The following is a 23347-nucleotide window of genomic DNA, read 5'->3' as shown; positions in this document are numbered from 1 at the left end:
GGAAGAACATAAAGCAATTTAATATGTACTGTTTTTTAAGTATATAAATTTTTTTCAGCTTCACAGCTAAAATTTTAAGTTCATATTTCATGTTGGTCTGATCTGTTAGCCCAATCAGCAGAAGCTACAGAGGAAATGGAACAAGAGTGAGTGGCCATTTATTGTTTAGTAAAATATAGCTTTATTGTCTGCCCAGTCACATTGGCCCAGGTCAGGTTGGGTGTTTTTTTTTTTCCAGTATTTTTTTTAATGTTTATTTATTTTTGAGAGAGAGAGAGAGAGTGAGGCGGGGGGGGGGGGGGGCAGAGAGAGAGGGAGACAGAGAATCCAAAGCAGGCTCCAGGCTCTGAGCTGTCAGCACAGAGCCCGACACGGGGCTCGAACTCATGGACTGTGAGATCATGACCCGAGCTGAAGTCGGACGCTTAACCGACTGAGCCACCCAGGCACCCCATTCTTTTTCTTTTCTTTTAAGTTTATTTATTTTTGAGAAAGTATGAACGGAGAAGGGGCAGAGGGAGAGGCGGACAGAGGATCCGAAGCAGGCTCCAGGCTCTGAGCTGTCATCACAGAGCCCGATGTCGGTCTTGAACCCGCAAACCGTGAGATCGTGACCTGAGCCGAAGTGGGATGCTCAACTGACTGTGCCACTGAGGCACCCCTCTAATATTTGAAACTAACAACTTGAGTGATGGTCTCAGGACCATAATCAGATCAGTTATTTCAGATCTGTCGTGCAATCTTCATCCTATCTGAACTGATACTACCCCTGACAGGCATTACCTTATCACTTCTCCCATTTGACCAATCTAGGACTTCCTCTTTTTATTATTTAATTTTAATCTCCAAACCCCATTTATTGAAGGTCTAATTATGAAGGTTACTTGCAGTATGCACAGTTCTGCACAGGGAAAATTAAAAAGATCTGGTGTCTTTTTCATCTGTTTACTTGCTAAGATAGCTGTTTACTGTGGTGTAATGGAGAGGGACGTGTGCCACGGGAATGTCTCAGCTTGCTTTGATGGTAGATTTTGTTCTCATTTTAAAAAGCCATACAAGCAAACTGATTTCAAAGCAGAATGCTAGCAGTGGCTGAAACTGAAGTTTCTTCATTTTTTTTTTTTTGACATGAAATCCATTAGAAAAGAACAACTACTGAGACATACAGGGTGCTCCCCCCCGCCCCCTTACCCTGTAAAGCACATAAAGATGAGTTTCCCTTTATTACACAGTAACCACAGGAGGATTTAGGATATACTGGCACCCTAACCTTACCGACTTGTATTAGCTTTTGGCAGGACCATGCATCAGGGAGGTCAAGGATAAATTTCCATTTGCCTTACGGCAAAATCGTATTATCTTTCATAAGATACCACCTGGGTGATCATGATCCTCTGACCCAACTCAATGTAATGAACCAACTTCCTGCAAGAGAAGAGTTAACTGGAACCACAGACATACATGCAGAGGCAGTGGCAAGAAGGCAGAGCGAATGCAGGCACTTAACCAGCACACATCACGAGTCGGGCTTGCAAGAACAGAGCTTTAATGTAGCCCGCTCGCCTCTCGAGTGTCTTCAGCCCTCCTCCGTTCTTAGGGCAATAACAAGGCACTCCAGCCTGAGCTGGTAATTTAGTGGGAAGCTGAGGCTTCCTTTTGCCTCCTGCTGCTTAGCAAAGGGTCTCTCCTCACTGATTGAAGCTCTGCAGGCAGATGGGGGAGGTATAAAACTTTTAGTTCTGTTTTCCATCAAATTATTCTACTCCCATTGACTGCTGAAGAGAAGCAGAGCCTTCTGAATTATCAAGGAGGCTTCCACTGTTGTCCGCTCAACTGGGATGCTTCCTTGGAGGTGGAGGCCGGTTCTTGATGGTCTTACACTTGGGAATGTGCCGCTCAGCCACCTTGGGGGCAAAGTGGCGACTACAGTGAGGACACTGAATATGATCTGGATTTTCTGCAGGCAGGATAGGAGGCAAGTCTGAGGGGTTTCCACCTTTGGCAATTACCTGCTGGACTTCTCGAGCCTGACGGAGGGTACAGATGAAAGACTCATGCTTCTGTCTCCAGTTGCTCTTCCGAGGAGGTTCAGCCTGTAAGTAGGAGGAAGGCTGATCATTCAACTTGGAGTTTACCTCATCTCCTGAGTCGTCATCAGAAAGACAGCAAGGAAATGTAAAGGGTGTTCACCCATAAGGTCAAAGAGAACAGGAAAGGGCAGCAGAGCTGACTTGCCAGAGTGGAGGCACTTAAGCTAAGGGCCTGCCAAGGAGGATAGTACTGGGAGGCTCGGTGCTCACGAGAATGTGCATGGCAAGAATAAACTGGGTCCCGGGGCCCCTCTGCCATCTTGCACAACCAAGTTTCCATCACTTCCAGCACCCTCACAGGAGAACAGGGCTTTATTCTCTGGAGAAACTGAACCAGACAGGTTTCGGACTCAGGAAGTCCAGGCACAGTAGCGAACAGGGTTAATATTGAGACTGAGAATTGGGATTAAGTGCAAGTATACATGACAAATGATGGAACTGTCGGTCTGTTTCCCCCACTCTGCTCCCAGGATATCAAACACATTGGCACCCTTGTAGGAGACAAGAGTTCTCTGGATGCACCAAGCAGTTGAGAGAAAAGCCATTAGATGCTGACCCTGAGTGACCCCAATGCAAAGGTTCACTATTTGATAACCCTAATATGAACAAGCCTCACTTATATATGAATGGACAGCCTAGGATCACCAGATATTTGAGTAAAGCTCTAACAGGAGAGAAACAAAAACAAGTACATGAACTCGTTCCTCCTCCCTCAGGAAATAGCAACAAAGCAGGTAAAAGAAAACTTAACAACCAGAGAACCAGAAGGAGCTATTATAAATTAAAACTATGATATGGGAATGCAAGCTGTTGCAGCCACTCTGGAAAAGAGTATGGAGGTTCCTCAAAAAACTAAAAACAGAACTACCCTACGACCCAGCAATTGCACTGCTAGGCATTTATCCAGGGGATACAGGTGTGCTGTTTCGAAGGGACACATGCACCCCCATGTTTATAGCAGCACTATCAACAATAGCCAAAGTATGGAAAGAGCCCAAATGTCCATCGATGGATGAATGGATAAAGAAGATGTGGTATATATATACAATGGAGTATCACTTGGCAATCAAAAAGAATGAAATCTTGCCATTTGCAACTACGTGGATGGAACTGGAGGGTATTATGCTAAGTGAAGTTAGTCAGAGAAAGACAAAAATCATATGACTTCACTCATATGAGGACTTTAAGAAACAAAACAGATGAACATAAGGGAAGGGAAACAAAAATAATATAAAAACAGGGAGGGAGACAAAACAGAAGAGACTCATACATATGGAGAATAAACTGAGGGTTACTGGAAGGGTTGGGGGGGGGGGGGCTAAATGGGTAAGGGGCATTAAGGAATCTACTCCAGAAATCATTGTTTCACTATATGCTAACTAATTTGGATGTAAATTTTAAAAAATCAAAAAATAAAAAAAAAACTGTGATAGCTAAAAATAAAAACAGAAATGTAAAATACTGTCATGAAAATTACTCCAAATGAGAAAAAAGATCAAGATAGAAAGTAGATAAGATTACAAAATTAAAAAGCCAATCCAAGAAATCCAACACCTGACCAATAGGAGTTTCAAAAAGAACAGAAAAAGCACAAGGAGGAAATTATTAAAGAAATAATAACAATAAACATTCCTAGAATTAAGGTGACTGCTCACGAAATTGAAATGGCCTACCAAGTATCCAACACAATCATGGTGAAATTTCAGAATTTCAGAATAGAGAATCCTGTAAGCTTTTGGAAAAAGAGAAACACCAAAAGAGGTTTCATATTGGGCAGCGGAAGCAAAACAGCATCAGATTTCTCAAAAGTAACATCGGAGGCTAAAAGCTAGTGGAAAAAAATGCCTTAGAAGTTCAAATAGAAATTCATTTTCTACCTAGAATTCTATACCTGGCCAAGTCATCCATCAAATATAATGCTATCATATAGATATTTTCATTAATTCCGAGACAAAAAAAACATGCCTCCCAAGCACATTTCTTGAAAGCTTCAGCAACGCAAAAAGTAAGGCAAGAGAAGGAAGACATAAGAAGCTGGAAATGGGACCCAACACATAAAAGGAACAAATAGAAATCCTAAAACAATAGGTCTGCATCAGGTCTAGAGAATAACCAGTCCAGACTGGTACAGGAGGAAAAAGAGTGGTGGGAGGGAGGTTTCCAAAATTAAAAAAAAAAAAAAAATCAAATTGATGGATTATAAGAGGTGTTTGAACATTTACAAAAACATTAACAGGTGTCTGACATCAGATGGATCATTTAGGGGAAAAAACTAGAGACCGGTATGCAAGAAAGCAAGCAAATGAAAACATGAGTCAACTACTAATTCCAGGTGCGTGTGGGCAGAGGCAGAATTTGTTCACTGTTGAGTGAACAACATTTATGTGGTTATTATAATGGAAAAGCTGATCACTGGTTTAATGCAAAATTGTGATTCCACTACAATGGAAGGAGAAGGGAAAGAGAAAAGTAAGAAGAGAGGAGATGTGAGAGAAAGCTTTACCCACAGCACTCATAAGAGGAAGTCAACAGATGATGTGTAAAATGGGTTAATCAAGAAAATAAGCATATTGAGAAATATGGAAATACATATCGAAGAAGTCATCTTTCAGAACTGAAGGCTGCTGCTGGGGGCCAGGTTAGGATGGAGGGGTGAAGCAGGATTCTGCTTATCTACCTTATACGTCACTCAGTACATGATTTTTAAAATGTATTCAAGTATGATTTAGATTAATGTAAAATTAATTCTTCAGGGGCGCCTGGGTGGCGCAGTCGGTTAAGCGTCCGACTTCAGCCAGGTCACGATCTCGCGGTCCGGGAGTTCGAGCCCCGCGTCAGGCTCTGGGCTGATGGCTCGGAGCCTGGAGCCTGTTTCCGATTCTGTGTCTCCCTCTCTCTCTGCCCCTCCCCCGTTCATGCTCTGTCTCTCTCTGTCCCAAAAATAAATAAACGTTGAAAAAAAAATTTTTTTTTTATTTTTATTTTTTTTTATTTTTTTTTTTTAAATTTTTTTTTTTCAAAAATAAATAAACGTTGAAAAAAAATTTTTTTTTATTTTTATTTTTTTTTATTTTTTTTTAAATTTTTTTTTTTTCAAAAATAAATAAACGTTGAAAAAAAAATTTTTTTTTTATTTTTATTTTTTTTATTTTTTTTTTTTTTAAATTTTTTTTTTTTTCAACGTTTATTTATTTTTGGGACAGAGAGAGACAGAGCATGAGCGGGGGAGGGGCAGAGAGAGAGGGAGACACAGAATCGGAAACAGGCTCCAGGCTCCGAGCCATCAGCCCAGAGCCTGACGCGGGGCTCGAACTCCCGGACCGCGAGATCGTGACCTGGCTGAAGTCGGACGCTTAACCGACTGCGCCACCCAGGCGCCCCAAAAATTTTTTTTTTAAATTAATTCTTCAGAAGAAAGAAGGCAAGTAGCCGCTTGGTGATCTGACATCATTAATGATGAATAACAGGAAGAGAGATTATCAAAGGAAAAGGATCCTTCAGGAGAGAGTCTTACTGAATGAAACAGACAAGAAGACAAGAGAATCTGAGTGTTAGAGATGGAATCCAGGAACTTTAAAGAGAATTGAATTAGGGAGAAGTTCCTCAACCATATGATAGTTACACTGAATTCATCATATTGAAATTTTATTCAGTTAACACTCATCAATCACAAAGCACAAAGATGTTGGCCTTGTGCTCAAATGCTTAAGGTCCAGTGGAGAGACTGGAGAGTCTCCAGACTGGAGACTGGAAGTTATGGGAACATTAAAGGACACAAGGAAAATCACCTACTCTCACGAGTACACTAGACGAGTAAGAGGGAGGCACAAACCACTCAGCTTCCAAAGGCATAAAGCTTTCGAATAAGACTTGGGACATTCCAAGGAGCGGAGCGCATCTCAATCTAGACCCTTTCTGCTTTGGTGTCCTCAGTGCAACATACTGCCCCAAATGAGTTTCCACAAAGCTAGGGGGTCTGATCTCAGAAACTCAATTCTTTTGCTTCACTCCTAATGTATTTAGGAATTTAAGAAACACAAGATTCTTTTAGGTGCTGGCCAGAAATAACCGCTCTAGTGGGACAGAGAAGACCCCAGTGGGTTATTGGGTTGACCAGAAAGAAAACAGGAAAGAGCAGGAAAACTGGTGATCATATCATTATCTGCAAGAGCAAAATTTTGGAAACTGGACCTCAGGCAGATTATCTCTGAACCCAGAAGGGCCTTTCTTGTGGTGATCTTCCAAATAGTACTGAAAGAAATAACTACAAATGACTTCTCCTAACAGCCACCACGTAAGTTTGAGTTGTCAAAGGCCCCAGCAATATGCATGGAAACTGTAAAGGGCTTACGGACAAGACGTGCTAGTGCAGCAAAGGGAGTGTTGAAAAGAAATGAAAACAGAATATGCTCTCATATTTTTTTTAGAAAAGTAGAGTTGGATGGAGCTTTGAGGTCATGTGGTCTAGGCTTTCCCAAACTTTGATCATTTGCCTACCACTTTCATTTTATTCCCCTTACTATAGATTACTTCATATTTTTCTTTTAAGTTCATGATTCCTAGATACCACGGGCTTCATATGATGTTATATTTTTCTAACGCACACTAAAATTACTAAAATAAAAAGCGTTTGCCAGCACGCCACACTTTGGCAAACACTCATTGAAAAACCAAGGGGCATAACCTTGGTGGCGTAGTGGACTGATCCATGAGACAGACAATCTTCTCCAGATCTGACTGTCCAGATGTGCCTGTGAGGTACCCCTAACCTTACCACGGAAGCGTCTCATGGTTTTTTTACAACCTAGTTTTTCTGTAGTTGGAATGTTAACCAAAAGTGCAAACTTAATTGTGTTTTATATACTTACTAAGAAGGTATATCAAAATTGAGCTAATCTTGAAAAAGTAGATATGGTTATAGGAGTTAGTAACAAATCCTAATCTTGGGAGGTGGCAGAACATACATTGCAAGGAGCAAGGAATTCTCTCGGGGCGGGGGGCGGGGGGTTGAACAGCTGCATGGTTTTTCTTTATATTTTTCCCATCTTTTACATTTTCTGTAGTAAACATTTATTACTTTTATAATCAATAGGACATAATATTTTTTAAGTCTAGATTTTGAAGTCATTCCAACCCAGATTTATAGGCTGACTCAGCCATTTAAAGCCTTTTGTGATCTCAAGTAAGTAAAATTCTCTGAGACTTGATTCTTGAATTGATAAAATAAGAGACAGTGAAACCCCCAAAGGGTTGTGGTGGGGGTCTTATGAAAAGCTCCCATCACAGTGCCTGGCACGCAGTTGTAATCAATAAATGTTCATTCTCACTCTCTCCCTATATGACACATGAACTTTTTCTAAAGAAAACTGATATAACAGTCCCTTTACAATGATCCCCACTCAAAGTCAAATCCATAAGGCCCTGCCCTTGTTACCTGGACTGAGGCTGATCCCTTCCAGTTCAAGAACTGCTCTAGTTCTGTGCCCTTGGCCCGGGCCTTGGAGGAGTCAAACACTTTCCTCTTGGAACTCTGCATCCTGCTGCAGGCGTTGGAGTGTCTCTCCAGTCTGAGCAACAGGAACTTGCGTCCACAATGGCTACATTCGCCAAGTTCTGGCTCCTCGGTAGAACAGCTGGAAACTGAGGAGTCTGGTGCCCTAGACAGACTAGAATTGCTGTTGGATCCCCGTGAAGCACGGCCTGGCACTCCTGAAGACTGAGAGAACTCTTTTGGTGGCCCTGAGACTAAGTCTCGGATTTTGTTATTGCTTGCCACCAGTCTTTCCCTTTTGAGCTTCTGTATTCCATAATCAGAGAACTGGAGTGGACTAGAATTTTCTTGAGGCCATCCTCTAGTTTCATCCTCTCCCCTGTGTCTGCTGAAGACCTCCTCAGCCCCCAGTTCTGGGGAGAAGGTAGATTTGTATGTGGTGTTGCTATTACCTTTAACTCTCCTCCTGGGGAGTGTCATTCTCTGTAGCTCTCTTTTTTCATTTTCCTTAGCCTGTTCCTTTTCTTTCTGGATCCTTCTGAGTTCCTCCTCTGTCTTCTTCAGCTTTTCCCTTAGGAGGGTCTCTTTTCTTCGGATTTCCTCCCGTAAGCTCTCCCCTGCAGCTTCTAGTCTTTGGATCTGCAGCCATTCAGTCCTGTTGGGATATGCCACGGCCCTCTCCTCCTGTGTGGCAGCAACAGCACAAACCCCAGATGAATTCTCCCAGTTCCTTGAACCAACGCTGCTGTATGGAAACCCTCTTGGTTCAGGGGGTCTTGGAGAGACATTCTGGTCCCCATCAATGGCAGCCTCACTCGTACTATGAGACTTCCTGTGGAACACAGGTTTCAGTGGGTATGCCCGGTCCACCCCAACTCGCTTCTTTGTAAAGGGGATGAATTCCTGGTTATCTGCTTTGGGATACCAGGACTGAGGATCTGATGAGTAAAACAAACCCTTTCCTTGGCCCTGGGGACTGCTTCTGGAATCCTGCTGGCTGATTCCAACACACTGGGGATAGGAGTAGCTCCAAGCTTTGCTGTACGTGTTCCATTTGGAGGGAGTGTAGAGATTCTCCGGCATCAGCTCTTTGCTGCTCAAAAGCTTCTGCTGGAAATTGTTCCTCGGGTGCCCCATTGAGGACCGCTGAGGAGAGTCACCTTTTTCACAGGGCTCTTGCTTAGCTGAGAGGAGCCCTGGAGCTTCCGCTTTATTATATGGGAGCATAACGCCCACAGGCAGATGTGGCGCCAACTGGAGACCAGCCATTCAGGGACTGGACTGAAGCCTAGGAGAGATTTAAACCAGATATCTGTAAGGAGTTTGTCTGAGGTTCACCCCAGCTGCTAAAGTAAACTTTCCACATTTGTCCTACCTACATATTCTCTTGAACTTCTTAGGAACAGTGGTGTTGGGTATGCCAGAGCTTTCCTCCAATAAGCATTTGGTGAATGCTTATTATTTCCTGTGGGTACTTAACTAGGTCCTGAGAATAGAAAAACGAACGTGACACGGGTGTTCCTGCCACCTAGCTTTATTCCAGTACCAGCCTCTGCCATACACAGTGATGCTCCTGCCATACGCAGTATGGATGGGCGGAAAGATTTAATGGCAAGAGCTATCGAATTGAAAGTCAAGGTTTAGGCCTGTGACACAGCACAAGCAGCTTCCCCTTGCCGGCTCGGTTCTTCACCCATAAACTGAACGTTTCGCTCAGTTACATGACTGGCATTTAGGGACCTTAGGACTCTGAATCCAGCCCTATCATTTCACAGGTGAGTAAACTAAGGCCCAGAGGTAAGTGACTGGCACAAGAGAGCTCTCAGGGCTTGGCTCTTGCTGGCACCGTGCTTGACTCCAAACACAGAGGCCGCTCAGGGCCTGCAGCAGGTGCCTGGCTGCCAAACTCTCACCCAAGAAGTCCCGGCGGTACGGACGGCGGAAGGTCTGTAACCTGAGAGCTGGGGGCCACCTGACCTGGCCGCTGCAGCTTTTAGATCCGGAATGCCGAAGTCACGCTCTGTGTTACGAGGTCAGCCGGGGCGCCCCCACCGGGGATTCCGCTGTGGGAACAAGCCCTCGCTCTTCTGTCCATGGAGCCCTTGGGGGGGGTCGAGGCGCTGACCCCATGTCTGTCCCCCCCTTCCGCGTACCTGAGTCACTGGCGACCGTTCCTGCTCAGGGGAAGCTGGCACCAGGACTTAGTTTTCCAGACCAGACCCCCCACCTCAACCGACCGCCGCGCAGGCGCTCTCAGGTGGCCTCTGTTATTCCCGTTGCCTGGAGACGGGAGCGCGTGCGCGCCCCGCCCCCTTCTCTAGCCGCGAACGCAGCCCGGCCAGCGCGCGCAGGCGCAGTCCGCATGCGGTCGGGAGCCGCCCGCGGGGGGAGGGGGGGTGTGGTCAGTTTGAGTGTCACTTGACCCGGTGTCCCGCCAACTCTGCAGCTCTGTCCCGCCCTGCCCTTGGGGAACGGGAGAGGGGGCGGGAGAGGCTCTTCTGGGGCTCCATCAAAGAACTTGTATTTTTCTGAGAACGATGCTCCCAGACCCTGGGGTGTGCCCTTCTCTGGCAAAAGACAGAGCCCCTAGATGGGCCTTGGAGTCGTTCTGCCGCAGGATTCCGGTGTCCGCCCACTTAGCGGGAGTGGGCCTGCTGATAGCCTTTCTTAGCACGCTCGGCTGCTTTGTACGGGCCCCAGGTATGGCTGTCCATCTGTGCTTTTCTTCCCCACTAGTGTGGAACTTGCGGTCAAATTTTAGCAACTTGGCTAGGTTTTGCTACCCAGTATCTCTCCGAGGTAGTTTTTGTAGCCAAGCTAATTATTTTGATATAATGTTTTACTCTCACGTGGTAACTCTGGCCGTCTCTTTGTGGGGCCCAACAGTGACTCAGCCAAGTGTAATGATAATAAAGTGAACTACCAGATCGAAAATAATCTGTATAACTTGGTTTCAACACTAAATGGCATTCTATAACTTGTTAACATTAGAAGAGCGTTTATTTGTCTTCATGCTTCAGTTCATTTGTGTAAGCTGTTTGAAACAGGCAGTTTACTTTTTTCCTGTAACTACTCAAAAGATTAATGCACATGGGAAATAAAATGGACAGCAGTAGTCGGTGTTAATGCTTCAACATGTCATATTACAGCTTTATATGTTTCAGAGAAATTCCTTGGTGGGCCCTCCAGGGCAGTCCTTTCTGATTCCTTCTTTTCTTTTCTAGCTGATTCTACTGCTTTCTCTACATACGCAGTTTCAGACGTTTCCCGCTACTCCGACGGTCCCAATTATCTCAGCATCTGGCCTGCCTGTCATCAACTCCTACAGCTCCCCTCCAATCTGCCAGAATTTCCCAGGGTGCCCCCCTCCATCTTGCATTCCTTCCCTCTTGTTTCTGAGGGAAAAGAATCTTGCTCTTCGCATGAGTTCTGTTGAATTTGTCCCTTCCGGTGCCCTCCAGGAATTGCCTCCATCACTTTATCCCTCCATCTTGTTTACCTCAAGTTGTATCTACCCCCACACTCCTTCTCTTTGGTTTTAACATATGTTTAACTTTCCCCTGCAAAACGAACCTCACTTCCCGTGACCTGCTGCTTCTCATCTTAGGTTCCCCTTCATTTCTCCTCTTCTCCACAAGACTTCTTAATAGATAGCTGTGCATTTGCGGTCCCCACTCTCTCATCTGCCCTCACTGTCCAGCCCGTTGTGGTCTGGCTTCCACCATTTCCATTTTCTTCAACTGCCAGGCTGCCAGTGACTTCCCGATAGCCAAAGACAAAAGCTATTTCTTCAGCCTATTCATCTGCCATCATTGATTTTTCCCTCGCTTGGAACTCTCTTCTCACTTGCTCTGGTGTCTTCTTGGTTTCTTCTTTCATGCGTTTCCTCCATCTTCTTCCAGGTCTCTGACATTTATGTCGTTTCCTCGCCTGCCTCCCAAATTTGGTGTTCTCCAAAGCCCTCTGGTTTCTCATATATATGCAGTTCCAGAAATTCTCTTCCTTAATGATTTCAACCAAATGCTGACATTTCTGGTCTCACCTATGTTTAAATGATATCCACCTTAACACTCTCTCCTTAGTTACAGACTCAAATTTCCAACAGCCCGTGTATCACCTTCGCATGAGCGTTCCTCAGGAACCTCAAACTCGGTATGACAGAAAACAAACTCATGACCATCTCCCCATTTCCCCATCTACTTCTTGTCCGGGGTTCTCCTTCATGCTGATAGCGTGTCGTCTTCCACTCCTTCCCTTTGGTCACCCCGTCTGTTGAACTAGTCAGCAGGTTCTGTTGAATTTATTCTGCAATGTCTCATAACATGACTGTTTCTTTCTTGTTTGGTTGGTTGTTTTGTACATTTATTTATTTATTTTGAGAGAGAGTGTGTGCGCGCGCAGCAGAGAAAGGGGGGGAGCGAAAGAATGCCAAACAGGCTCAAACAGCGCAGAACCCAATGCAGGGCTCAAACTCACGAACCATGAGATCGCGACCTGAGCCGAAACCTAGAGTCGGTTGCTAAACCAAACGAGCCGTCCTGGCGCCCCTGTGACTGTTCCTTTGTATTTCTACTGCCCTTGGTGAGTTCTTCCTCAGTTTTCATTCAGACAGCATCACTCTCCTAACTGCTATTCTTGCTTGCAACATCTGTTCCCAAAGCTCATTTTTTATGCTGCTGCCAGAGCAGTTAACCCTACTACCTCCAACCCCCATCATTCTCCTACCTAGTGGCTTCTTCTTTACCTATATCTTTACTTATACCTTTTTTTTATCTTTCCCCTTCAAGTTGGAACACATAATTTAACGTGGTTTTTGGATCTGCCAGATGAGGTCCAGTCTACCTTTCCAGCCCTGCCTCTCCAGAGTCTAGCCCAGTGGATAGCACCCCTGGCTGAGCTTTAGGACTCCCTGGAAAGCGATTTCTGGGGTGAGACCTGGGTATTGGTATTTTGAAAAGCTTCCCCCAATGTCGTATTGTTCAGCCAGGGTTGAGAACCCCTGGTCCAGCCACACCTGACTACTTGCACTCCCCGCCCCCCCCCCCACTTTCTTATCTCAGCAGTACTAACTTGCCTCAAGTTCCAGGCACTGGAAGGTGGGAGAGCGTAACATTTCTGGGAGTGGGCTCTGTACTCAGACTGCTGGAAGTAAATCCCAGCTCTGTCACTTACTGGTCGTGGTTGTGTAACCTTGGATGATGTGCTGCTTCCTCCAAGAACACTTTCCCAATCTTCCCAGTCAAAATGAATCTTTTTGCTCTTTTGAACTTTCAGATATCTTCTGTCCTTATGGCAGGACAGGGCTGACTCATGATGAGCTCTCAGTGGATGGTCGTGGAATTGATGAGCATGTTGTACACTTTATTTGCATGCATATTCATCCCTTATACTAAATAAACCCTTAAAAATTTTTTTAAGTGTTTTATTTATTATTTTTGAGAGTGAGAGTGCGAGAGGGGGAGGGACAGAGAGAGAGGGGAATAGAAGATCTGAAGTGGGCTCTGTGCTGACAGCAGCAAGCCCAATGCGGGGCCCAAACTCACAGACTGTGAGATCATGACCTGAACTGATGTCAGACATTCAACCAACTGAGCCACTCAGGCACCCCCTAAATAAATTCTTTGAGGAAAAAATTATATATCATTCATTTTTGCATATTTCTTTGTATATTCTACGTATGTCCCATATGTAGTAGACAATAGTTGTTTTTTTTGTTTTTTTGTTTTTTTTAATTCTATAGAGAAACTAGTTTTTTGTTTTGTTTTGCTTTGGGATTTTTTTGTCTTTTTTTTTTTTTAATGAATTTTTCAGGGGCGCCTGGGTGGCTCCGTCAGTTAAGCGTCCAACTTCAGCTCAGGTCATGACCTCGCAGCTTATGAGTTCGAGCCTCACATTGGGCTCTGTGCTGACAGCTCAGAGCCTGGAGCCTGCTTCAGATTTTGTGTCTCCCTCTCTCTCTCTGCCCCTCTCCTGCTTGTTCTCTCTCTCTCTCTCTCTCTCTCAAAAATAAACATTAAAAATGAATTTTAGAGAAAGAAATAACATCAGTCAGGCACTCTGTTTAGCATTATTTTCAAATATTTCCAAGTATAACATTCAATCCTGCTTCCCACCCCACCTTCACCCCCACTAAGGTTATATGATTCCTCAGGATCTGGATCCTCACTTTTCAGTGGGGGAACAAGCAAAATGGTTAATCTTTATGACTTCTGTTGCAAATCCACCTCACCTCGCCAAGTCTGCCTTCCTGGAATAATCACATATGGAGTCTTATATTATGAAAGGATGTAATGTATACAAGCAATCCAAAGAGGAACAATAAACACCACAGTTTTCCTTCACACGCATTCTTAATCATAAGGATAGCTGTATTCAAATGCCTGCAAGATGACTGTACTTTTAACAATCATCAGCCACGACCCCCTTGACAATTCCCTTTTCTGGAAAGAAATTCATGCATTGTGGTCATTTGGCTTAGATTGATTGATTCAATTGTGATTCCAGGGCCATGGGTTATTTTGCTTGTGTTTGTGATTGGTTGATTTAGATAAGCATTATTTGGAGTTTTCATAGTAAGATAGAATTTCATGGGCAGCTTCCAGAAGCACAGAAGGAAAAATAACTGCCATTGGGACCTCTCTATTCACTTATCTCCCTTGCTACCAATTCCAGACTTGGGCATGGCCCAAAATTTGAAGAGAACTGAAAGAAAAAGGGCAGAAAGGTACCAGGCGTACCTCAGAGACATCATGGGCTCTGTTCCAGATCACTGCAATAAAGTGAAGCTTGCGATAAAGTGAATCAAAGAGAAATATAACTTTTATATGCATTGCTTTCCCAGTGTATTATATTGTAGTCTATTAAGTATGCAACTGCATTATGTCTTTAAAAAGTGCCCATACCTTAATTTGAAAGATACTTTGCTAAAAAATGCTAACCATTATCTGAGCTTTCAGTGAGTCATAATCACTGATCATAGATCACCATAACAAATATGATAATGATTAAAAAGTTTGATGTATCGTGAGAATTACCAAAGGGTAACTCAGAGACACAAAGTGAGCAAATGCTGCTGGAAAAAAAAAAAAAAAAAATGATGCTGTTAGACTTAATCAATGCAGGATTGCCAATGTGTCCTATTCAATTTATTTGTTTATGGTATTTAATGTCTATCATCTATCTCTCACTTCCAAAATTTAAGTTCCTCCCGACCAGTGATCCTTTTTGTCCGCTAATGTAGGTCAACCACTTAGAAATGTGCCTGGGACACAGAACGCTTTCAGTAAATATTCACTGAGTGAGTAAATTTATCTCAAGTGCTTCTTCACGTGTGTCTTTCTCCCCACGAGAAAAATGAGAAAAGGGGTGCGCTTAGACACCGAGGTGGGGGGAGGCCTGCGTCTGTAGAATGAGAGCTAAGACTCTGGACAGATCCCGGACCCAAGGTTTACCGGCGCTCCCAGACTAGCCCGATGGAAATCCCGCCTTCTGGGCGGGCCCTGGACCGAGGGCGCCGTTTCTGATTGGTCACACGAGGTGATGGGCATGGGAGACAGCGAAGGAGGAGCCGTTCTCTAGGCTTCCGGGCGCCGAGGTTACTGGACTGTGGGAACCGTTGGGGTGCGGGTCGCCGGTGTAGTCCCTTGCGCCTGACAAGAGGACGTGGAGGGTGAGCCTGGGACAGGGCCCCGTGGCGTGCTCATAGTTTGATTACCCCTAAAATGTTGGTAGGAGGTGATTCTGGTGGCCGAGGGGACCAGGTCCGTGGGAAGAGGAAGGGATGGAGAGGGAGCCAGGTGAGAGATGGGTTTAGGAAGGTAGTTGGATAAGCAGGTAATTGCCCCAACAGGGGCCTCTGTGGCATTTGTGACCCGAAGCTCTTTGGCCTGGGTGATTTCATGTCACTTACGATATCCGCGCTTGCACGTATTCGCTTCTGTGCTCTGAAGTTCGAGGATCATTATGTCAGGGAGAGGTCGCAGGGGTTACAGATGGAGACGTGTGGGTATGGCCCTTTCTTCTTCAGGATTTGGGGTCCTGGAATAAGATACCGAGCCCTTTACTTTTCTGCTTTTCTGGTCCCTGACAGGTATGAGCATGAACATGGCAGAAGGGGACACCCTGATATCAGTGGATTATGAGATTTTTGGGAAGGTCCAAGGGGTGTTTTTCCGCAAATACACTCAGGTATGTGGCCTACAAGCTTTGGGGACATAGCTAGGCTATGTGTATGGGAACAAGAGACAGTGTTCCTAACAAATGTGTTTTGGGAGACACTGGCTGTCTGGTAGCCGCATGGTATGTCGTAGAGCAATGGGTATGAAAATGCTTTGTAGTGAGTGAAATACAATGTAAATGGCAGAATCATCTGCTGTTACTATCGGTCTTTCCTGACAATGGTACCAGAGTACCTAAACACTTATTAATGAGCGTCTCTCTTCCCCAGGGGAATCGCGGGCTTTCCCAGTTCTCCCTGTTGTGGCCTCATCAAACGAGATCACAATTCTTGTAGGAAAGCTAACATTGGTCAGATGGCATTTAGATGAAACTGTTGATAAATTATGCAATTTATGTAATTGTTTCCTCTGCAGCTGCTGCATTTTCTTCAGACCTCTTTTATTTCTTCCATCTACCCCATTCCCCCACTTGATTCCTTCCTACTCATTATGGCTTTGAAAGAAGAGTTACCTTTTCAAGCTAAAGCTTTTCTAATAAAAATACCTTATGTATCCCGGGGTAAGTAATGGTAACATTGAACGTGGAGTCTAGTATTCCTACGAGAGTAATAGAGAGTAATTGTGGACACGAACAAACCATTGACAGCCAGACTCTACCTCTGCCTTAATGTCACTCACCTACCCTCAACTTGCACACACCGCTGCAATCTCAGTTTGCTTTCTGTCTCTGTAAGAGGATATCAGGCCTTCCCACTGTATTGCCAACCCCAAAGATAATGAGTTAAGACTGAAGAACAAGAAGTGTCACAGTCCTGGTACTGTGGGACAGAAAATTCAATCCTGCATCTTCGAAATATGAATGGTATATGTCATATCTCCTTTTCCCATCACTTGCAAATCAGTTCCCCCTGTTTCATACTCATACATGAAGTGCTTGTTGAAAAAGAGAACTGCTGAAAAGTTAAAGCAAGAGCTATGTTCCAATTAGCTTTGGTACCAAGTATGCAGTGTAAATTCCTGTGTCTTAGTAAATTGAGGTGATAGCGTCAAAGATTAAAGTTGTCGAGGGAAAGGACCCGGCAGTATTATAGCCCATCTTTCTCTACTGTCCCCTCACCCCTTATGTCAGTGCCATGCTGTCTTGATTATTGTAGCTTTGAAGTAAATTTTGAAATTGGGATGTGTGAGTCCTTCAGATTTATTCTTCCTTTTCAGGATTATTTTTGTCTATTCTGGGTCCTTTATGTTTCCATGTGAATCTTACAATTAATTTGTCAATTTCTACAAGAAGGCAGCTGGGATTTTAATAGAGACTGCTTAAAATCTGTAGATCATGGGGCGCCTGGGTGGCTCAGTTGATTAAGTGTCTGACTTCGGCTCAGGTCATGATCTCTCAGTTCGTGGGTTCAAGCCCTGCATTGGGCTCTGTGCTGACAGCTCAGAACCTGCTTCAGATTCTGTGTTTCCCTCTCTCTGTGCCCCTACCCTGCTTGCACTCTATCTCTCATTCTCTCAAAAATAAATAAGCATTTAAAAAAATTTCTAAAAATCTGTAGATCAATTTAGGAAGTATTGTCATCTTAACAATATTGCCTTCCATTTTTGAGCATGGGATGTCTTTCCATTTATTTACATCTTCTTTAATTTCTTTCAACAATATTTTATAGTTGTCCATAAGTAAATCTGGTACTTCTTTTGTTAAATTTAGTCCTAAGAAATGTATTATATTCGGGGCCCCTGGGTGGCTCGGTCGGTTGAGCGGCCGACTTCGGCTCAGGTCATGATCTCACGGTCCGTGAGTTCGAGCCCCGCGTCGGGCTCTGTGCCGACAGCTCAGAGCCTGGAGCCTGTTTCGGATTCTGTGTCTCCCTCTCTCTGACCCTTTCCCGTTCATGCTCTGTCTCTCTCTGTCTCAAAAATAAATAAACGTTAAAAAAAATTTTTTTAATAAAAAAAAAAGAAATGTATTATATTCAATGCTATTATAAATGGAACTGTTCCCTTAGTTTCATTTTTCATTGTTCGTTGACAGTGTATAGAAATACAATTGATTTTTGCATATTCATCTTATATCCTGCAATCTTGTGAACCTGTTTACTAGTTCTAATTTGTGTGTGTGAGTTTATCCCCTAAGATTTTTCTGTATATGAGATATGTCATCTGTGAGTAAAGGTAGTTTCACATCTTCCTTTCCACTTTGAATGCCTTTTATTTCTTCTTCCCTGCCCTGGCTAGAACCTCCAGTATAATATTAAGTAGATGTGGCAAGGGCCACTTGTCTTGTTCCTGATCACAGGAGAAAGTGTTGAACCTCCCACTATTAGTTATGATGTTAGCTGTGGGTTTTTCACAGATGCCTTTTTATTAGGTTGAGGATGTTCCCTTCTATTCCGAGTTTGAGTGTTCAATTTTGTCAAATGCTTTTCCTTCATCTATGACATGATCATCTGGTTTCATCCGGTTTCTGTTTTATTTGCTAATATGGTATGTTACATTGTTTTATTAATATCATGCTTATAATTAATATGATTTTTTAAGCTATAGTGTATTGATTTTTCTATGTTGAACCAACCTTGCATTGCTAGGATAAACCCCAATTTTTCTTTGGTGTGCCATCCTTTTTATATGTTGCTGTATTTGGTTTGTTCATGTTTTGTTGAGTTTTGCATCCATATTCACAAGTAATATTAGCTTAGAGTTTTGGGTTTTGTTTTTTTTTTTCTTGTGATGTCTTTGCCCAGTTTTGATGCGAGGGTAATACTGGCTTAATAGAATGATTTGGGAAGAGTTTTTTTTTCTTTTGTTTTGTGGAAGAATTTGTGAAGGGTTGGTGAAAGAGTCTTCTTTAAACATTTGCTATAATTCACCTCTGAAGCCATTTAGTCCTGGGCTTTTCTTTGTGGGAAGTTTTAAATTACTAAGTCAGTCTCTTTATTTAGTACAGGTCTATTCAGATTGTCTATTTCTTCTTGAGCCAGTTTCAGTAGTTTGAGTCTTTCTAAGAATCTTCCCTTTTCATCTAAGTTATGTAATTTGTTGCTACCCAATTGTTTATGGTATTCCCTTATAGTCCTTTTTATTTTGGTAAGCTTGATGGTGATGTCCCCTCTTTAATTACTGATTTTAGTAATTTGAGCCTTCTCTCTCTTTTTCTTTATCAGTCTAGCTAAAGGTTTGGCAATTTTTGTTGATCTTTCTAAAGAACCAACTTTTTGTTTCAGTGATTTTTCTCTTTTTTTCCATTCTCTATTTTATTAGCCCCTACTCTAATCTTTATTATTTTTATCTTTCTGCTTGTTTTGAATTTTGGCTTGATCTTCGTTTTCTAGTTTCCTAAGATGGCAGTCTAGGTTATTGATCTGAAAGGACTTTCTGTTTATTTATTTATTTACATTTATTTATTTTTGAGAGACAGAGCATGAGCAGGGGAGGGGCAGAGAGAGAGGGAGACACAGAATCGGAAGCAGGCTCCAGGTTCCGAGCTGTCAGCACAGAGCCCGGCGCGGGGCTCAAACCCACAAACCGCTAGATCATGACCTGAGCCGAAGTCGGACGCTCAACTGACCGAGCCACCCAGGTGCCCCTGCAAGGACTTTCTTTTTAGATGGAGACTGGAGTTGGTGATTATATTCCTTAAAATAACGTTTTCAGAATATGGTTATGAGGAAGAATTAGCTTCCTGTAATTTTCTTAGGAACAAATACTGTTCATTTATTTAGATAGATATTCAAAACTGAACATGATTCAGCAACATTATGCTATCACTTAAAAATATACTATCATTTAAAAATAAGAACAGAATAGGGGAACCTAGGTAGCTCAGTCGGTTAAGCGTCCAACTCTTGATAGAAGCTCAGGTTGTGATCTTACTTCTGTGAGATCAAGCCCTATGTTGGGCTCTGTGGTAAGCAGAGCCTGCTTGGGATTCTCTCCCCCCGCCCTTTCTTTTTTATTTTTATTTATTTATTTTTTTAAAACGTTTATTTTATTTTTTTGAGACAGAGAGAGACAGAGCATGAATGGGGGAGGGTCAGAGAGAGGGAGACACAGAATCTGAAACAGGATCCAGGCTCTGAGCTGTCAGCACAGAGCCCGGTGTGGGGCTCGAACTCACGGACCGTGAGATCATGACCTGAGCTGAAGTCGGCCGCTTAACTGACTGAGCCACCCAGGTGCCCCATCTCTCTTTCTTTTTTAAAAAAGGTTTTTAAGTATGTATGTATTTATAGTGTATTTATTTTGAGAGAGAGAGAGAAAGCGCACACACAAAAGCCAGGGAGAGAGAAAGAGAAAATCCCAGGCAGGCTCTGAGCTGTCAGTACAGAGCCCAACACAGGGCTTGATCCCACAAACGGTGAGATCATAACTTGAGTGGAAATCAAGAGTCAGATGCTCAACCAACTGAGCCACCCAGGTGCCCCTCCCTCTCTCTCTCTGACTCTCCCTTGTTTTCTCTCTCAAAATAAATAAATAGACTTTAAAAATAAAAATAAGAACAGGGGCACATGGGTGGCTCAGTTGGTTAAGCATCCAACTCTTGGTTTTGGCTCAGGTCATGATCTCAGGCTTTTGTGGGTTCAAGCCCTGTGTTGGGCTCTGCACTGACAGCCTGCTTGGGATTCTCTCTCTCTTCCTCCCTCTCTGTCCCTCCCCCACTTGTGCTGTCTCTGCCTCTCTCAAAACAAATAAATACATTTTTGAAAAAATAAAAATAGGGGCGCCTGGGTGGCTTGGTCGGTTAAGCGTCCGACTTCGGCTCAGGTCATGATCTCACGGTCCGTGAGTTCGAGCCCCGCGTCGGGCTCTGTGCTGACAGCTCAGAGCCCGGAGCCTGTTTCAGATTCTGTGTCTCCCTCTCTCTCTGCCCCTCCCCTGTTCATGCTCTGTCTCTCTCTGTCTCAAAAATAAATAAACGTCAAAAAAAAAATTGAAAAAATAAAAATTAAAAAAAAATAAGAACAGAATCAAATGCACAAATAAAACCTACACGAAACTCCTATAGGAAATTCCCATTCTCAACACCAATCAAAGTTGGGAGTGTTTTTTTCCGCTCTCAGGAGTTCAGATAAATCACATTGCAATTTAAAGGTTATTGTGACTTTATAAACTCCTGCTCAAAACTTAATATAATCATTATTATATCTAGTTACCATATAAGGTAACTTCTAAGATCTAAGGATATCGGACCCTCCTAGGTTAATTTGAAGCAGAAGAGTGCAATTGTTATACAAAGTCAATTGGATGTAGTCCTTCCTTGAAATCCATTCTCTGTGTTTTTGTTCTTTTTTTTTTTTTTTTTAATGCCACCATTTTGGCACTTAATGCGTGCTGTAGGTATCTTCTATTTTTCTTCATTCCTTAATTTTCTCTGTATCCCTTAAATTGGTTACTTATTTGACGGCAGCCTCTTTGTTCATCATACAAACATGTCTTTGCTTTGAACATAACTGATATGATAGATACTTAAGTTTCTCATCAAACATGGTTTTGCCGTGCATAATATTTTCTTTGGCCTACTGCAGCAATTTCCCATATTTATTAGGTCACTACTCTGGGCATTTGGGCACGCAGTCATGTTAACTCCCATTTTCTTTTGTAACCCAATTCCTTCCATTTACATAGGTTACTTTAACAATAAATTTTATAATATCTCTGCTTGCAAATTTATCAAAAAAAAAAATTACCTGTAAACATTGCTACCTTTCCCAGTTTTTCAGTCATTCCACAGTTTAATGACTTAAAGGAAAGAACACTGGAAAGGCTAAGAGAAAAGCAACTACAATGATTAGATGGTATTCATAAACTTATTCAATTTAAAGGTGCTGTGATTATTTAGACAGAAGAAAAGAAAATCAAATAAAAACCTAATAGTTATATAGTCTCATGAAACTTTGATGTTCAGAGGCTAATCACTATATGATTTTTCCTGCCCTAGGAGGAGGATAGAAAGTGGGCTTTGGATGTAACATAAAGACTTTGGGTTAGACAGTTTTTCTATAGTGAGAACACAGGAATGAGTTGCCCAGGAAATAATGATTTAAGCAAAAATTTTTTTTTTTTAATGTTTATTTATTTTTGAGACAGAGAGAGACAGAGCATGAACAGGGGAGGGGCAGAGAGAGAGGGAGACACAGAATCTGAAACAGGCTCCGGGCTCTGAGCTGTCAGCACAGAGCCCGACGCGGGGCTCGAACTCACGGACCGTGAGATCATGACCTGAGCCGAAGTCGGACGCTTAACCGACCGAGCCACCCAGGCGCCCCGATTTTTAAAGATATAATGGACACTCGTTCATCTGGATTTGTTTAGGTGTGGTCCTGGCTAAAGACAAAGAGAAGGATCAGATAACTTCATGCTTTTTCTGTTTAATATACCCACCAGATTCTTGATTAGGAGAAAGGAAAATGAGCAAGCTACAGCCCAGTATCCTAACAACAATCAGCCTTAGGGAATCATTTTGAAAGCATCTGACTTGCTTTAGTACTTAAGTCTTTAGTACGTAACCAAACTGATTACATAATGAAAATTTCTAGTGCCTGGGTTTTATAGGGTAGAAGAAGGAAATGGCGTCAAGTGGCCAACTCCTCATGTTAAGGTCAATGAGATTCTCCTTGCTGTAGTTCTGTTTTGACTGTTCTGGACAATATCAAATTAGTTTCAGTGGCTTGATTCTAGGCCAAGATTCTGGCAACAGATTGTAGTCGCACTGTTTTCAATCTCACTGGATTTTTCTCTCTCTCATATTTTTCTTTCCCTTAGGCTGAGGGTAAAAAGCTGGGATTGGTTGGCTGGGTCCAGAACACTGACCAGGGCACAGTGCAAGGACAATTGCAAGGTCCCATCTCTAAAGTGCGTCATATGCAGGAATGGCTTGAGACAAGAGGAAGTCCCAAATCACATATCGATAGAGCAAACTTCAGGAATGAGAAAGTCATCGTAAAGTTGGATTACTCAGATTTCCAGATTGTGAAATAATGGCCCGAATTTAAATTTTCTAAGATAAACTCACTGGTTTTGTTTTTATTGTTAATATAGAACTATTCTGTGTTCAGTATTAGAATTTGTCAGTAAGTTATGTTAGTATCAGATATTTGGATATCACTGTATATGTATGATAGAAGGATGACAACTACCTATTCACAATTCTAATAAATAAAAACACATTAGAACCTTCTGTGTAGGGTACTTTCTTTGGTGAACTTCATTTTGGGCAAAATAAGAGGTATTTACTCAGCAAACATCTATGGGAAGAGAGTTTTGATGTAATTTAAAGAGAGCTGAAAGAAAAAGAAATTACTTTGAATCATTTTAAAAAATTGTTTTCATGAAGTTTTCTTCAGGAAATTGTACACCTGTTAAGGCTAGCTGTTTAAATGGCATTTTGGACTAATTACTTTTACTTTTCTGGAGTTCCCGCTGTCATTCCTCTCCTCTGGGCAAGGATTTCATATAAAGCAATGTTATGGGATAAATTATGTCACCCTATCCCAAATTCATATGTTTAAGTCCTAACCTCAAAATGTGACTATCTGGAGATAGAGTCTTTCAAGAGGTACTCAAGGTTAAATGAGGACATTAGAGTAAGCCCC

At 42.8% G+C, this 23347-nt stretch overlaps 2 protein-coding genes across 5 annotated transcripts; one reads left to right on the top strand and one right to left on the bottom strand.

Annotated features, from left to right (window-relative positions):
• Positions 1-1523: 1523 nt before the first annotated feature.
• Positions 1524-9843, bottom strand: ZC2HC1C (zinc finger C2HC-type containing 1C). Of its 2 annotated transcripts, none has more exons than XM_043556651.1 (3): positions 9735-9843; positions 7525-8869; positions 1524-2093 (listed from the first exon to the last, which is right to left on the bottom strand). In XM_043556651.1, exons 2-3 carry the CDS (start codon positions 8848-8850, stop codon positions 1830-1832), a joined length of 1590 nt encoding a protein of 529 aa, XP_043412586.1. In that variant the 5' UTR covers positions 8851-8869; positions 9735-9843; the 3' UTR covers positions 1524-1829. The 2 variants fall into 2 exon arrangements, with proteins under 2 accessions (XP_043412586.1, XP_043412587.1); XM_043556652.1 differs by lacking the exon at positions 9735-9843 and having other exon boundaries at positions 1524-1904; positions 2010-2093; positions 7525-9071.
• A 187-nt stretch (positions 9844-10030) lies between these two features.
• Positions 10031-22932, top strand: ACYP1 (acylphosphatase 1). 3 transcript variants are annotated; one of them, XM_043556653.1, is made up of 3 exons: positions 10031-10281; positions 15671-15768; positions 22518-22932. In XM_043556653.1, exons 1-3 carry the CDS (start codon positions 10119-10121, stop codon positions 22731-22733), a joined length of 477 nt encoding a protein of 158 aa, XP_043412588.1. In that variant the 5' UTR covers positions 10031-10118; the 3' UTR covers positions 22734-22932. The 3 variants fall into 3 exon arrangements, with proteins under 3 accessions (XP_043412588.1, XP_043412590.1, XP_043412589.1); XM_043556655.1 differs by lacking the exon at positions 10031-10281 and adding an exon at positions 12067-12162; XM_043556654.1 differs by lacking the exon at positions 10031-10281 and adding an exon at positions 15124-15250.
• Positions 22933-23347: the final 415 nt, after the last annotated feature.

This window comes from Prionailurus bengalensis, chromosome B3, assembly GCF_016509475.1.
Source record: "Prionailurus bengalensis isolate Pbe53 chromosome B3, Fcat_Pben_1.1_paternal_pri, whole genome shotgun sequence".
Taxonomy (NCBI): Eukaryota; Metazoa; Chordata; class Mammalia; order Carnivora; family Felidae; genus Prionailurus; species Prionailurus bengalensis.
The sequence above is the reverse complement of the archived record's forward strand: the minus strand, read 5'-3'. Positions and strand labels throughout refer to the sequence as shown.

Bases quoted from the DNA above. Each gene is read 5' to 3' on its own strand.
- ZC2HC1C (XM_043556651.1), bottom strand. From the start codon at position 8,850: ATGGCTGGTCTCCAGTTGGCGCCACATCTGCCTGTGGGCGTTATGCTC. The intron at 2,094-7,524 runs GTAACAAGGGCA...TCCTACTTACAG, and splicing joins AGGGATCAGCCTCAGTCCAG to GCTGAACCTCCTCGGAAGAG.
- ACYP1 (XM_043556653.1), top strand. From the start codon at position 10,119: ATGCTCCCAGACCCTGGGGTGTGCCCTTCTCTGGCAAAAGACAGAGCC. The intron at 10,282-15,670 runs GTATGGCTGTCC...GGTCCCTGACAG, and splicing joins CTGCTTTGTACGGGCCCCAG to GTATGAGCATGAACATGGCA. The intron at 15,769-22,517 runs GTATGTGGCCTA...TCTTTCCCTTAG, and splicing joins TTTTCCGCAAATACACTCAG to GCTGAGGGTAAAAAGCTGGG.